The sequence below is a fragment of the Haliaeetus albicilla genome, chromosome 12, assembly GCF_947461875.1.
Source record: "Haliaeetus albicilla chromosome 12, bHalAlb1.1, whole genome shotgun sequence".
Taxonomy (NCBI): Eukaryota; Metazoa; Chordata; class Aves; order Accipitriformes; family Accipitridae; genus Haliaeetus; species Haliaeetus albicilla.
The window spans coordinates 11,945,989-11,960,143 of NC_091494.1; the positions used below are offsets into that span (position 1 = coordinate 11,945,989).

At 37.1% G+C, this 14,155-nt stretch overlaps 1 protein-coding gene across 3 annotated transcripts in view; it reads left to right on the forward strand.

The window, feature by feature from the left end:
• The window catches only part of THSD4 (thrombospondin type 1 domain containing 4), a 327,756-nt gene that overhangs the window by 188,190 nt on the left and 125,411 nt on the right, over positions 1-14,155 (forward strand). Inside the window, exon 1 of one of the 3 annotated variants that reach the window (XM_069798092.1) lies at positions 1,249-1,487. The exons of the other annotated variants lie outside the window; for them this stretch is intronic. Within the exon in view, the coding sequence (XP_069654193.1) occupies positions 1,416-1,487 (72 nt within the window). The 5' untranslated portion in view covers positions 1,249-1,415. Of the gene's footprint in view, positions 1-1,248; positions 1,488-14,155 lie in introns of those variants that run through there. 3 annotated transcript variants of the gene reach the window in all.

The following is a 14,155-nucleotide window of genomic DNA, read 5'->3' on the forward strand; positions in this document are numbered from 1 at the left end:
TTTTGAGATTTCCCCTGCAACCATAAGGATAAGAAATATGTATTTACATGAAAGATGAGAATATAGTGTGATTTCTTGACTTCAGGAGTTGGAACTTTAAGGAAGGCATAACGTCTCACATTCCCATGATAAAATACTTAAATAGGCAACAGTAAAGTCAGAAGAAGTTAAAAAGTAAAATGAGAAAGGGAAAGAAAGGGAATACAGGACTGGAGTGTCCTGTATGTGTTATAGACCAGTTGTTCTCTCCTGTTGTTGAATGTGATAGATCATTGGGGTTCAAAACTTGTTTTATATTCTCTATTTTTATGTTGCTTAGTTTACCATAAGAAAATGTCTATTGCGTAGAGATTACAGACATACTCAACTAAAGGGAAGCCCTCCAACTTCTATAGCTCTGTTTCCAATTTTACTAACTCTTGGGACAAATGTTAAGTGGTCTGCTTGCAAGGTGTAATAATTCAGCTTTGTATCAGGCTTTCAATACTGCTTTATTCTTTACTTGAAAATAGGTCTTACTCATCTTCTAAAAAAAGGATTTTTATTTTCAAAGGCTTGCACTTCTGCTTGCTTAGTCAAAGCAGGTTATTTGATGGGTTGGACTGTTACAAATCAAAATTTCTTTTATTCAGCTATCATTTGAAAAAGAAAGAGAGATTACATCCATATCCTGCTCCAGGATTATCCTAAAGGATGAGTGTCCATTTCAGGAAGCAGTTGTGACATTCTTGAGGGCAAATGGACACTTGGGTTCCCTGTAGGCCAGGAGTAGGAGCTAGTAGATTCTGACCGAGTCCCTGGCAGGATCAGGCCATGCAGGTTGCAGGATTGTGCTGATGGAGGGCTGACTGCAAAACCATAGGCTGCTTCCTGGTTAGATTTTAATTTATGATTTATTTATTATAAACTTCTTCATTAAAAGGAGGTGCTGTGCCTTTAAGTAGCACATGCCGTCTAACCATCAACAGGCATCTTTTGCAAGCTGCTTTAGCCTGTTTCTCCAATCATGCCTGCCTAAGTCAATAACGCATTGCCAAACCTCCTCGTGCATTAAAGGTTACCGTTTAGCTTGTTCCATGAATCACAGCAGATGCATAACTTGGCAGTGACCATTTCTGTCCCTCCCCTTCTTTGCTTTATACTAACTACAGCCCCCCAGCTCATTGCTGGCTGAGCCCCCTCCCCCAGCAGGGAGAAGTCATTACATGAAGAGATCAACTTACCAGTTGTCTTCAGAGCAGTGGCTGAGAGCAAAGCTCCTGGTCGTACAGTGAGTGCGATAGAAAGGGGGAGAGGGAGAAAGAGTCGGTACCTAGAAGAACTAGGGGCTGATACTGAGACACAAGTGCATCTGCTAGCTGTTAGTACTTGGCAGAGGGCTTTCTCCTCCAGGGTAGCTCTAACGTTGGGTAATAATGTTTGTCAGCTACCTGATACTAACGTTGCTCTGCTTTCAAACAGCAGTGTTAGCAAGACCTGGGAGCGAGGTAAGTAAAGTATAATGTCTTGTCAAAAATCGTCTTGTCAGAGTTGTATTTTCTTCCTATCTATTAAGACGGATTGTGAATGATTTTTGTGTTGCCAGAGTTTTTAGAATTGCATTGTTTGCTTCACGTGTAAAAAGCTATTGTTTTGTTTTGGTTTAGGTTTTGGGGGTTGTTTTGTTTTGGGGGGGGTTGTTTGTTTGGAGGGTTTTTTGGTTTTGGTTTTTTTTTTTTTTTTTGCAAAAGCCTATAGGTACTAAGGGAGAGTAGTTTGAAAGTTAGCTTCTTTTGATTTGATATACAATATGCTTTCTGTGAGAGATGACTAATTTGTGAATTTTTCTTTACTAACATGCAGAGAAATACGATACTCTTTGCAGCAGTAGACGGTAGTGTTCTGTTCAGATTTTCTACAAAAAACATGCATGATTACAAAAGTTTTTACAAAGGATGTATTTTGGGGATGTGAGCATGTAAAAGTTCCAGGTCCCATTACTTTAATAACAACCTTTTTGTGAAAATATATGTAATGTTTAGTATGTGGCAGGGCAGAAAGAACTTTATTTTTTTTAAACTGTATGTCAGATCTTTAAAGAGGGACTTTATGCATTCTTAATATAAGAAATCTTAAGTAATGGAATAGAACAGCCCTTGCTATGCTCTGAAAAGTTGCTACTTGATTTATGAAGAGCAGTTTTCCAGGTTTTTGTTCTCATCAGAGAAGTTTTTCATCAAGTTCTTATTTCATACCAAAGCAGAAAATTTCACCTACTTCTTTGTCATTTAGGAAATAATTCGTCAAGCATAGTACTATTAGATACAAAATATTCCATCTAATGAAGTTACTAGCAGAAAACACATTTGATACTCATTCTCTCTCACTCTAACGGAAATGTGATGTATAGTTATGCATTTTAAAGGGATCATTGGATAGTTTTGTTCCATAATATGCCTGCCTTAAGTAAATCTTCTGAAAACAGTGATTCTGCTTTAGAGCTTTGTCTGTTGTTAGCCCTGTCATAAGTTCATAGTAGCCTAATAAAGTCCAGAGCAATTACTTTCCCTGGTAAAAGAAAGTGGAAGTGAACTGGAAAAAGCACCTTGTCCAACAGTCTGTGGTTGACGCTCTCGTCATGTAGCTCGTATGTAGCTCATTTATAGATATAAACTGTATTTTGCTTTCAGGGTGTTTTAAAAAGAGAAGTTGTAATGGTTTTGATTCAAGAAAATGTCTTTTAATGAATTCTTGTGCTGCCTTTGATCTAATTAAAGCAGGGAAAATTTTCAGCAGAGGCTCAGGGGATTTAAATGGATTGATGATCAGAGCAACTGGAAGCTGATCATTGCCCTCTAGTTGTCACTGAAGTTTTTAACTTCCTGGTTGATTGTTACTGAGCACAGAAAATGATAGATGGACTCACCTTGTCCAGACTGAGGGACCTTAAAATGTGTGGTGGCTCATATGGAAAATATTTCTGTCACCACCACATGCACATGTGGTCTTCAGAGATCCATATAAAGAACAAATCTAGAGCAGCAGCAGTGTTGCCTGCCAATTATCCTCGTTAGCAAGTAAAATAAAAGCAATGCTGTGTTCTTACCTGGAAATGAATTTCTGCAGTAAAAGTGCAATGTGGAATGTTTTAGTGCTGTGATCCATATGCCAAGTACTTTAAACTGTAGTGTTCTTCTTAGTTTTTCAGCTAATACAGCAGACAGAATATGAGAAATGACCTGTTACTTTATCAATGAATCTTAGGTTGTAGGTTTTAGTAGGTAGTGAGAAATTTTTTTCCTTTATTATGTTCATATGGCTAATTTTGAAAATCATATAATAAAAATATACTGTATCTACTATTATTAATATAGTAATTCTTTGTCCTGTATTGTAAGAGACCACCCGATTATTTTGTGCATTTCCCTGCTCCAGCTGCAGAACCTTGGCTACATAAATATTATTTCTCTAGGAAATTACTCAGTTAAGTTTTTTTCCCATGGTGGACGGACAGTGGATTGAAGACAGGGAAAATAAGTGAGAAGCCATTTTTAAAAGGAACCTGTATTGTAGTTTTGTGCTCCTTTGAACTGTTCTGTTTACTTCTCAATATTTTAATTGATTTATAGGTATGTATTTCTAAAAGTTCTGCTCATAAAAGTGTCAGTTTGTCATAGATTATAAAGTCAATGGGAAGTTGCTTTTCTTGCCAGCTTGTGCTCTCTGTATTTTAATGCTGCAGAACTTTGACCGTTCAAGAAACAGAAAATTACAAAAATCCAACTGTTAGGTTTTTACCCTTATAACTCTTAAGGAACCCCTAACACTTGTTCTAATGTGTGTATAATTATGTTCTGCTTTTCATTTGTTGTTAAGGAATGACTTGGCATGAAGTCAGTGAAACTGCATTGCATCACTTTTCCATTCAGGAGGGAAATAAGGGTGTATAGCTTTGCAGCTTACACTGTGTTTGCAGTTGGCCAAACCAAAATTTTTTTTGTGTGCTTCTTAGGAAATGAGCTTGACTCTTTTCATCCATAGCTGGGAGCTCTAGCTAGTACCTCCTTCCAGGATCAGCCTTGCTAGATAGTCAGAGTTCAGCTTCCTTCTCTCTGGGTTGTCCAGGAGCAGTTGTCCTCATCAACAGACTGTACTGCTATCTTCTGTGACTGAGAAAGAGCTAAGGCTAAGTTGGCGTCAGATGGGAATCCTGTGTGATGAGGATTTAGAAAGTAAAGATGAAGCAGTGTAAAGATGTGATACTATGCAGAATGCATTAGGCCTGAACTCCTAATTTCAAAACAATACTTAGTTAAGGTTTCCTCCTTCCCACTACTAATCTGGTGGTTTGGAATCATCTCTAGCATGAAAATCCTTGATTTGACTAGATACATTGGGCTTGAGAAGTCTTTGAGCAACTAGAGAGTCTTCCTGAGCAATAACCTATCCCCGTATTTTCAAGTCTTCCTAAGCACATCATTATTCTTCACTCATTGTCAAGCAGGTAGCCTTTTAAATAGTTTTCTCAGTATACTTGATAGATACTTGTATCTTCAGAGGAGAATTTCACCTTCCTTGAGATTTTAGTTGTTTCAGCTGAGTTCCCCTCCCATTGTAGTAGCTTCTTTAATCTTGTACACATTGGCCATGAATCAGTACTGTCAGTACTACTTGAATTAGTACAGTTGTCAGTGAAGCTATGCAAATGTACTAAAGTCACCAGCCTGGCGTCCTCGGCAAAAAAGCAAAATCAAATTGTACAGTTTCAAGTTTTGTTTGTATTGGTTTCTATTAGCATTAAAAAAATTCAGTCTAGCTGACAAAATGTGTGGACAAACAGAACTAAGCCTCATGTGTAAATTAAATGTTGATTTGATCTGTATTTTAATGTGGCAAGTAATCATAATCTCACTAATCATAAAAATACGTGATCTATGACAATACAGAACTTTGAACAGGTTTAAGTGAATGGAAACTGGTTTGTAAGATTTAAACCTAATTTTTTTCAGTTCTTGAATAGTGTTTGTTCAGATAAGAGGATGTTTTGCTACAGTTAATATAATAAAGCTCTTTATAGAAGCAAAATTTTGTTTTAAATATATGGATACCATTTAGCTTTGAGAATATCTGAATACTAGATAGTGTTTAGCTTCCTTCATGAAGCAGTTAACATGAAGAGTAGAAGATACTAAACGATGTCCTCAAAGATTGTTTTAATATATTTTTTTATTATAAATGCCATGTTTGTTTAATCACAGATGTAAATGCTTCCCTTTGGAATTTGGGCATAAAGAGGGTGAAAACATAACATTCTATCTGTTAAAATGTGTAAGGGAGTCTGAGCAGCTTTTGAGTCTGAATCTTTGCATGCTACAGAATCTGCTGGTTCTGATTGGTCGCTTACGGGTTGATACTTGGAACGGTTATTTTACAGCGTCCCACGTTGCAAGACCAGGAATAAACACACAGAAATGTAGAGGACCCTATTATCATGAGCTGCCATTCATTTCTGCTTTCGCAGTGGCTGTCTTCTCTGCAGTATGTAACTTGTCCACAGGCAGCAGAGAGGCAAGGTGAGCTTGTCAATACTTTAAAAGATCATTCAGTTCTGAACAGGTTCAGGTGTCACAAGCCCCAGTACACAAATGCAACCCATTGCAAGAAACTTACGAACACTTACAGGTCCAAAGCATATTTAACTGAAAAACTGGCAAAGGAATTAGTAAGAAACTTTAGAAGATTTGGTTCAGACATTAATCCAAAATATACACAGTTTGCACTTAGAGACAAGGTTCCCTTTTTGGCCAAAAGAAAATGTACTAATAAGTTACAAGAAAATGAATGTTTTTAACACTGTATTTCTAGGTAAACTGATTTCTTTCATGCCTAAAGGTAGATAGATTATTTTGGTTTCAGGAGATACTAAAGACAGTTTCTGTTAGACCTGAACCATTTCTCCCATTCCTAATTATTATCTTTCCTACCTTGTTAAAGACCTGTGATCCTTATTGTAAGCTTGAAGTTGTAATTTTGCTTCCAAAACTTTGCATGTGTGCCTATACGCATGCGTATGTATAGAATTAATTCTGTGCTCTACTGGGCTGTGGAAGAAAACCTTAATAGAGCATTTTAAAAAAACATATTCAGGGTATGTGTAGCCCTGTGTAGAATTCTTTCCTGCCTGCCAAATTGGTTTCTGAGGTTAGCTGGGGAGTACAGCTCATCCCAGCATTGTGACTTAGTTCCATGTGGTACAATATGAATGGGGCTTTCCCTTGCTGATCTCAGAAATAGGCTGCTTAAGCAAGAGAAAAAAAAAAAACAAACCAGCAAACAACTTGAGGTCATGGCCCTTTTGACACTGTTTCTTGACTGAGTTTTTTCTTATCAAGGAAGAACTCTCTTTCTTCTGACTTGTTGGAGTAAAATTTCTGACCTTACTCAGTGGAATCTTCCGGTGTTACATGGGCAAACCTGATGCACATGTGGCAAATGGTGTGTACTTGTGAAGAGGCATGGGGAGACACCTAATCAGCAGGTCACACAAGAGTAGGCTAATGAAATTTCAGTACATTTCTGTGGAGGGACAGTGTGGAGAATGAACATGACAATGCTTACGCTACATGACTGTTAATGATCCCCATTTATTGCATTCAGCTTTGTGTTACCAGCCATATTGGCATGGCCTTAATAACTGTTTTATCTGTGGATTTTGTTGTCTTCAATTTTCTTATCCTTATCATAGTCGTGTGAGGTAGGGGAGTGCTGTTACACAGCTATTACTTACAAATTCCTGGGCCACAGAGGTAAAATACAATCCAGAAGCTCAAAACAGTTGTCAATAAGAACAACTTCTAGATATGCTTGACAAATTAGCCTTTCCAGCACCTTAATGGTTTTGTATCCTAGCACTGTCTCAAAAGAAACTCTGTACGGCCATAAAATGAACTAGTTAACCTATGTCTGCTCAGTCACCAGGCTACAGTTACTGATACAACTTCTTCAATTATAGGCAGGGAGCACATGATATGACCCAATGAAACAAGCATTTCCATCTCTGACTTTCATGGGGCCAGCATATAAGAAAACATAATTCCTCCCACTGACATACTGACAAAAATAAATTTCTCATCTCTGTACCTGAGTATCCCCATCTGCAAGCCAAGGTTAATAGGGCTTCCATTGATTCTTCTGAGAAATTGATGCATCACCTTGACTATATTTTCCCATAAAACATCACCCTTAACCCTTCTGTTTATGAAGCATGAGGATGTTTGAGAGCCTTTGTGCACTGGTAGCTAAGGAGGGACTGAACCATTTATTTAATTAGCATACATTAAAGAAAGTTATTTGGATTTACTTTAAAATTGCCCTGTTTGGAGTTAGAAAAAAAACAGATGGTAATTTACATATGGCAGTAATTGCTGACATCACCGGTAGAACATCTGAAAGTGAGACATACCATAGTTGAAAAATAATCCTGTCAAGTAAATATCCACAGACGTGGCCAAATTATAAGAATATGCTGTGTATCGCTGTTGCTGTAAGTACTACAGAACAGGTTTATTTGACCTCTGGCATTCTTGCCTCACTCTTCCTAGCTTTGTTGTCTGTCTCAACTGCAGTATTAGTAACACTACCCTATTTTGCTTTAAAAACTTTGATGTAAACTTAGTGTAGTGGGATGTTCATTTTAAAGTTAATTACGTTCTAGCAAAATGGCTCAAAATGTATTCTTTCACCCTTTGTGATTAGGTGGAATAAATGTTCTTCCAATTTTATTCTCAAGATTTCTGTAGGACTTTTAGTTCTTCATATACTGCGTATCCTTACCTATTCTTGTGGGAAAGACAGGACTGAAATATTAGCGGAGCGGTGTGTACTGGCAGAAGTCTGTAAGGATACCTCCTTAGTAGCCCTCAGATCATAGGCCTAGATCCAAAGCCTTTTGACTTTGGGCTCTGGTTCAAGCTATGCTGAGCTTCTTGTTCCATGCTATAAACATCTAAAAGACAGATTGAGGGCTACAGTAATTCCCACAGTAATTACAGCATCATGCTTAGTCTTACCATAGTTAAGCTAAATTCATTAAGTCATTACCAAATATATGGTTACGTGTGATGGATGAGCTAATTTGTTTCTTAGACATGGTTCATAGACCATTTTCTGGAAAGCTGTCATAGACACTTGTTGGATTACTTATTAGATAGACGTATGTTTTAAAGAATTTACCATGAATTTTACACCTGGAAATACTATTTTACCTAGAAACTAACAGTTCACAAAATACTTTCTTTATCATATTTCATTACCAGTATCAGTTCTCTTGATTTACTTGCTTTATTTTTTTTTCCATCTTTGCTTTTTGAAGTAATAATTCACTTAAAATCGAATGCCAATGAATGTATTTTTATCACGGCAATGTAAATGCTTTTTCTTCTGGCACAGTGAGTTTATCTTGAATTTTGTAGAATTTTAATATTTTTTCCAAACATGCTGAGTGTATAAATGGAGCAATGAATTTAGGAGGCAGGTAGTTTGTATTAGGATGTATTGAAAGGTATTCACAAACAACAGAAAAGGGAAGAATAAAATCTAGTAAGTAAAATAAGTCCCTGTAATTGTAAATTTTTTTAAAATCATAACAGTCACTGTATAAATAGGTCTTCTAAAGAACATTTCTTTGGTTTTGCTATCTCTTTATGGTAATGTTACAAGGCTCTGAATTTTTTTTTAAGTGCTCTGATGTATAATAGGGCACAGGAATGTGTTCCAAGACTCATAAAATCTTTAATTAAAAGAATGGAAATTCTTGTAAACTCCTGGTGGTTGCCTTTAAGTAATATCACTTCTTAAAACACTTCCCCTTCCCCCGCACCCTGCATCTGAGATTATCTTCATCTTTCATTTTGTGTACAGCAATGTAACGTGTATGATGTACATTTTAAGGAAACTAGTTGATTAATAGAATTACCCAGCCTTTTGCCACCTGGGCCATTCTGGAAATGAGACCTGGCACACAAAAGAGGCTGTGCTAAGTAACTAAACAAATGCCCTGCTGTTAAAGTCAAGACTGTAATTTTGCTACAAGCTTTCCTGCAGGTATACTGCTATAGATGGATTACTAGCAGTGCTCACTGAGCTGTGGCTCAGAGCCTGTGAGTCAGGAGTTGGAGGGAATTATGCTGTGATCGGGAACATAAAGCAAATTTTCACTGCATGGTTGAAAGATAGTGGATAGAAGGGGACTGGTATGTGTGAGACATATCCCTGTCCTTACTTGATCTGTAGCTTTCTTGACTGTTCCTTCCATATCGCTTACTATTCATCGCTGCCGAAGGACAGCAGCAGGGATCAAACATCATCTACTGGTGTGTTCAAGGACCCAAAGGCACCAACACAGCAATTATATCACTGACAGCAGTTACATTGCTTCTCTTTAAAGACCCTTTCTAAATGAGACACATGAAAGTGGAGCATGAGAGAGTATTAAATTAAAGGTTTGCCTGTGTATGTCATTGCCTGAAGCTGTCAATCTGTTTCTTCATGGGTTACAGGTATTATTTTCTCAGCGTGTGGGTTGTGAGGAAGGTTTTATCAAGAGACAGAAGCGTTTGACAAATTTCCACTCCCACCTATTTGGCAGACACAGGAGAGCAAGGTGAATTAGGAGTCAATAAATTAATCCTTCCAACCATAACTGCTTTTTGACGGCAGCATAATGTTTGCTTCCATTTTTCATGAGATTTCTTCCCAAAATGCCATGGTGGTGGGAATAAATCCTTTAACATTTTTTACTTAAAGGAAAAATTATTTTGTTGTTAAAACATGTCAGTTAGAAACCAGTTCTTTCACTGAAAATTTAAAAGTTTTTTTAGGACTGTTTTTGAAAAGATACAGACTAATATGTAAGTCATCACAGGTAAAGGATAACACAGCAGTAGAAAGCTTGGTATTTTAATACAAGATTGCCTCCTTGCTCCTTGGAAGTTGAAATTAAAGAAGCAATGGTAAAAACATGTGGAAATGCTGCATTTTAATCCCGAACAGTTAATAGGTTTACCATAAGAAGTTACCCCCCCTCTAAGGAAAGATCTCTTCCTTCTCTTAATTCAATAATTTCAGTATACTTTCGAAACGAGTTTTAAATAACTGCTACAGAGACAAAAAAACCACATTTGATAACATTCAGTGTATGGAGGGTGTATTAACATCTGTGCATGAATAGAGCGTTTGAAACACGTGCTGGACTCTTGCTTGTAAGTACTTGAAAACTGAGATTTATTTAGTGCTCGAATGAGCAGGTGATAGTGAAGTATTCTAGCCAGGGGCACCAACTGTTTTGATGTTAGCTGTGAGCCAATATCCTCTACAAAAGCACAAGGACACAGAATAACTGTATAAATAACTTTTCTTATTTCCTCATTAAATGGAAAATTCTTTGCTGAAATGGTAGAATTATGTTGTTTGAGCCAATCTGTTGAACTGAAGACAATTTTGTTAAGTATTTGCTTATGTATTTTGGTACTGAGAACCTCAGGCACAGACTTTCTTGGCACTGTGGGGTAACTGGAGGAGGATAAGTGATTGGGGCATAGTAGCCCCACACCATTAAGGACAGCACACACGTACCATGCTTGTGACATGAGGTGATTACAACATCATTTGCTTTGTGGCTGTTTCTCGTCCTTTTGAAATTTTCAGGTACTCAGGTTATTGTCTAGTATTTCAAGGTTAACTATTCAATGTTATTCTTGGGCTCCCTGATAGACCATACACCAAATGCTTGTAATGTGTTACATTCATTGAGATACTTGGTTATTGGTGATATGATGGCACTGGGAAGAACAATGCACTACCAAAGAAACCAGTGATTAAGAATGATCAACATAAGAAATGGATATTTCTTCAACTGTTTTACTATGGTTCAGGACATTAACAAAGCTAAAGCAAAGCAAAATGATAAGCAACCCCACTATTAGACCATTCTGATAGTGGAATTAAGAAAATTCTAAGCTGTCATAGCGTGGCTATTGGGGATTATCTCTGGTAAGACCAAGACAGCAGAGGCTGGGTTGTGTCCTCCTTTTCTTTCTGAATGACCACCTCTTTTAATTGTCAGATGAGAGTGAGAAACACTAGGAGTGACAACTGATGTCATGATGCTTTATTTGTAGTGGTAGAAATCAGTTTCTAACCACTTAAAAATGGTTAATAACTAAGTAAGACCATGCTTAGGGTTCAAAAAAAGGTAAACAATTGTAATAACCTATTCGGAAGAAATTAGAAAGATTAGTAGCCTTATTTTTAGATGTACTAACATCTCTTCACATAGCTGTGTCAATACTGAGAGGCTTTAAAGGAAGACCTTACTCGTAGTGAGAATCAGACCAGGAATCTGTCAAGTACAGTTCTGGTTTCTTCTTTGTTCTCACTCCTAACAAACTACCTAAATATCACACTATTTTAAAGGTGATAATAAATGTTATTTGTTAAGTGTGGGTTTTTTCTGTCCATCATTTTCACTTTAGTAGTGGATACATTGAGTCATTAGGCTAATTTTAATTTTGTCATTCTCACTGCAATAGATACTACTTGTGACAAAAGAGCCATCTAATTCTTTTATGATTTTCCCAAAGGCAATTTTAGGAAAGAATAATTAGTAAATACCTGTTTACAAGACAAGATACAGCGTACTGAAAAAGTAAGTGTTACTTGGAAAAATCTAATGTGTTTTTCCATGTTGTCAGAAGTCAGTATTGTGATGCCCAGAAGTCCATTGTCTGTGGAAAGAATGGCAGTTGGTGTAGCCATATATGCAACCGTTCATTTTAAGAATTGATTGATAGCAGATGAGATCAAAAGTTAACATCTGCAGCTGTTTCCAGCTGCTAACTAAGCATTAAAGAGCTGGTGAAACTGTATTTTAGTGAAGAAGAAACACTTCAGAACTTGCAAGAACAAATTTCAATGCTTATAGCACTGTTCTCGCTCAAGTTTCAGGACTGGGTTGTTCTCTCTGTTGAAGAGAAAGCTGGGAATACCTAGCAAGCATGTTAAAGTCTGTAGAACTTTCACATCTCCCTATAAAGGATAAGAAGTTAGTTCTTGGTTAACAAACTGATGTAGCTAGAAAATGCTGATAATTCTGCTTCAAGTCAGAAGGACATTTCTATTTTATCATAAACAGTTTGGCAAAATTTCAGAAAGTAAGAAGTGAACACTGTTGCTTAAAACATTGTTTGCTTTAGGAGGATTTGGCCACGGATCTATAGGAAAGTAAGGAAATGACCTGAAAAACAATCAGCCTTGTGGAAACTATTGGAGACTTCATTAGGGAGACATTGCAGGGAAGCAAAAGTAGAGGATCAGGATTGGGAATGTCAAGGTGAAGTCTTGGCTCAGATGAAGATGATGAAAGCCAAATTGTTACTGATTTAAAACTGTCATAAATGGGGTTTCGTTCTCAGCAACTTGGGATTTAGGAAAGAGATGTCGTTAGCCAAATCCTGCTGGCTTGGTTAGGTGGAAGTTTTCCTATATGCATTGTACAAACATCTGTACAATGGCTGAGTTGTAAATGTATTGGTTGGGAGAATCTGGAAATAAATGTGGTGTCCTGCAACATAAGGAAGGAAAAAAAACCTGTGGTGTGGTGCATATCTAAAAATAGTAAGAGCTGACTAAACTCTGCAAACCATTTTAAATTTTAGACTGGCAGCGCTAAAATTCAGGAGTAATGCTGCCCCTTTTTCATTCATAAAAGTGCTGTGGCATAGCAAGTTTTTTATTCCTCCCCCCCCAATTTTAAAACATTGTCAAAAGGTGGAAACTGGTGAATGGTCTGTGTGTAATTCAAGGAGCGTCCAGGCATGTGCCTTGCGCTACTTAATCACATACAGCTCTGCCTGGGTAACAACCTTCTGCCAATGGGTGGAAGAATCAAACTACGTTTCAGTCAGGATGTGTAATGAAACCAGTCTCATGGAAGGTTGGGTTGTAAGCTGGATGACTATTTAATACCGCATGGGGGGGAAATGTTATTTCAGCCTTATTGTTCCTCTTTTTTCCAGATGGTAAATGTTCTTACATGATAGAACTGCTGTGTGTGCCATCATTGGTGGTTAGTGTAAGTTTTTCTGTCGCCTTCTGTCCATGCTGTACATGATGAAGTCTTTGTATATGGCTTCAAAGGGCTTGCAGTAGGTGAGTTCTCAGGCCAAATCAAAGACCAAAAGCAGTATTTTCCAGTTGTGTGTTTAAGGAAAATAAAAATATGTGATTATGTCCTAGCACTTTGTGGTACTACAGCAGTTATTACAGGATTATCCCAGTTTTCCTTTTTTTGAATTTTTTTCTTAACCTCTTTTTATTTTTTTTATCTGTCTTAAGTACAAAGGATGATTATGTTTAAAGCAAAAGATTGCATCAGTGTTGTGATCTTTTTCCTGGTAGTCGTCCTGTTTGGTAATCATGACAGTTATAGTAACTAGTGAAGACTAGAATTTCTAACTTTTCAACATCAGCTGTGATTAAAAATTAAATGATATACCACTTAAATTTTGGTATCCCTTTATCAGAGACATGCCCTGTTCAGCAAAGTACTTGAACGTGTTCACAGCTTCAACTGTGTGAGAAGTTCCCTTGAAATAGTGTATGTGAGTTTCTTGCTCAGATAGGACCATAGTGAGCATTACTTTTTGAAGACAGGAATTTCTACACAAAGCAATGGAACCATGTTTCCAACAGTGTTAAGACCACAGTGTTACTGGCAACTAAGGAAAAGGTAGGAATAAAATTAATTGTGTGGGACTTTCAAGCATGATTGTAAAGGATGTTTTCTAAGTGTGTATTTCTTATACAGTGTCTTGAGACCTCGATGTTGTGGTAAATGACACCTTCAGTCGTGTGAGGTTTATGAAAAATTAATTAGGTTAAGAGTTCCTGCTGGTGCAGATGTTGGGATGTAACATTTTTGCAATTGACTGGTAGTGCTGAGATTAATAATGAAGACATTATTAAGAGGGACTTTGTAACGACGTTTAAAATGAAGTCATCGCATCTGTTCTTCCTGTTTAAAAAAAACTCTTTTCTTCCTCAAAGAAAAAAAAGAGTTTCAGAGCTACTCATAATTTTATGCTTGGGAGAAAACCTGTTTAATCAGCATTCAGTAGTT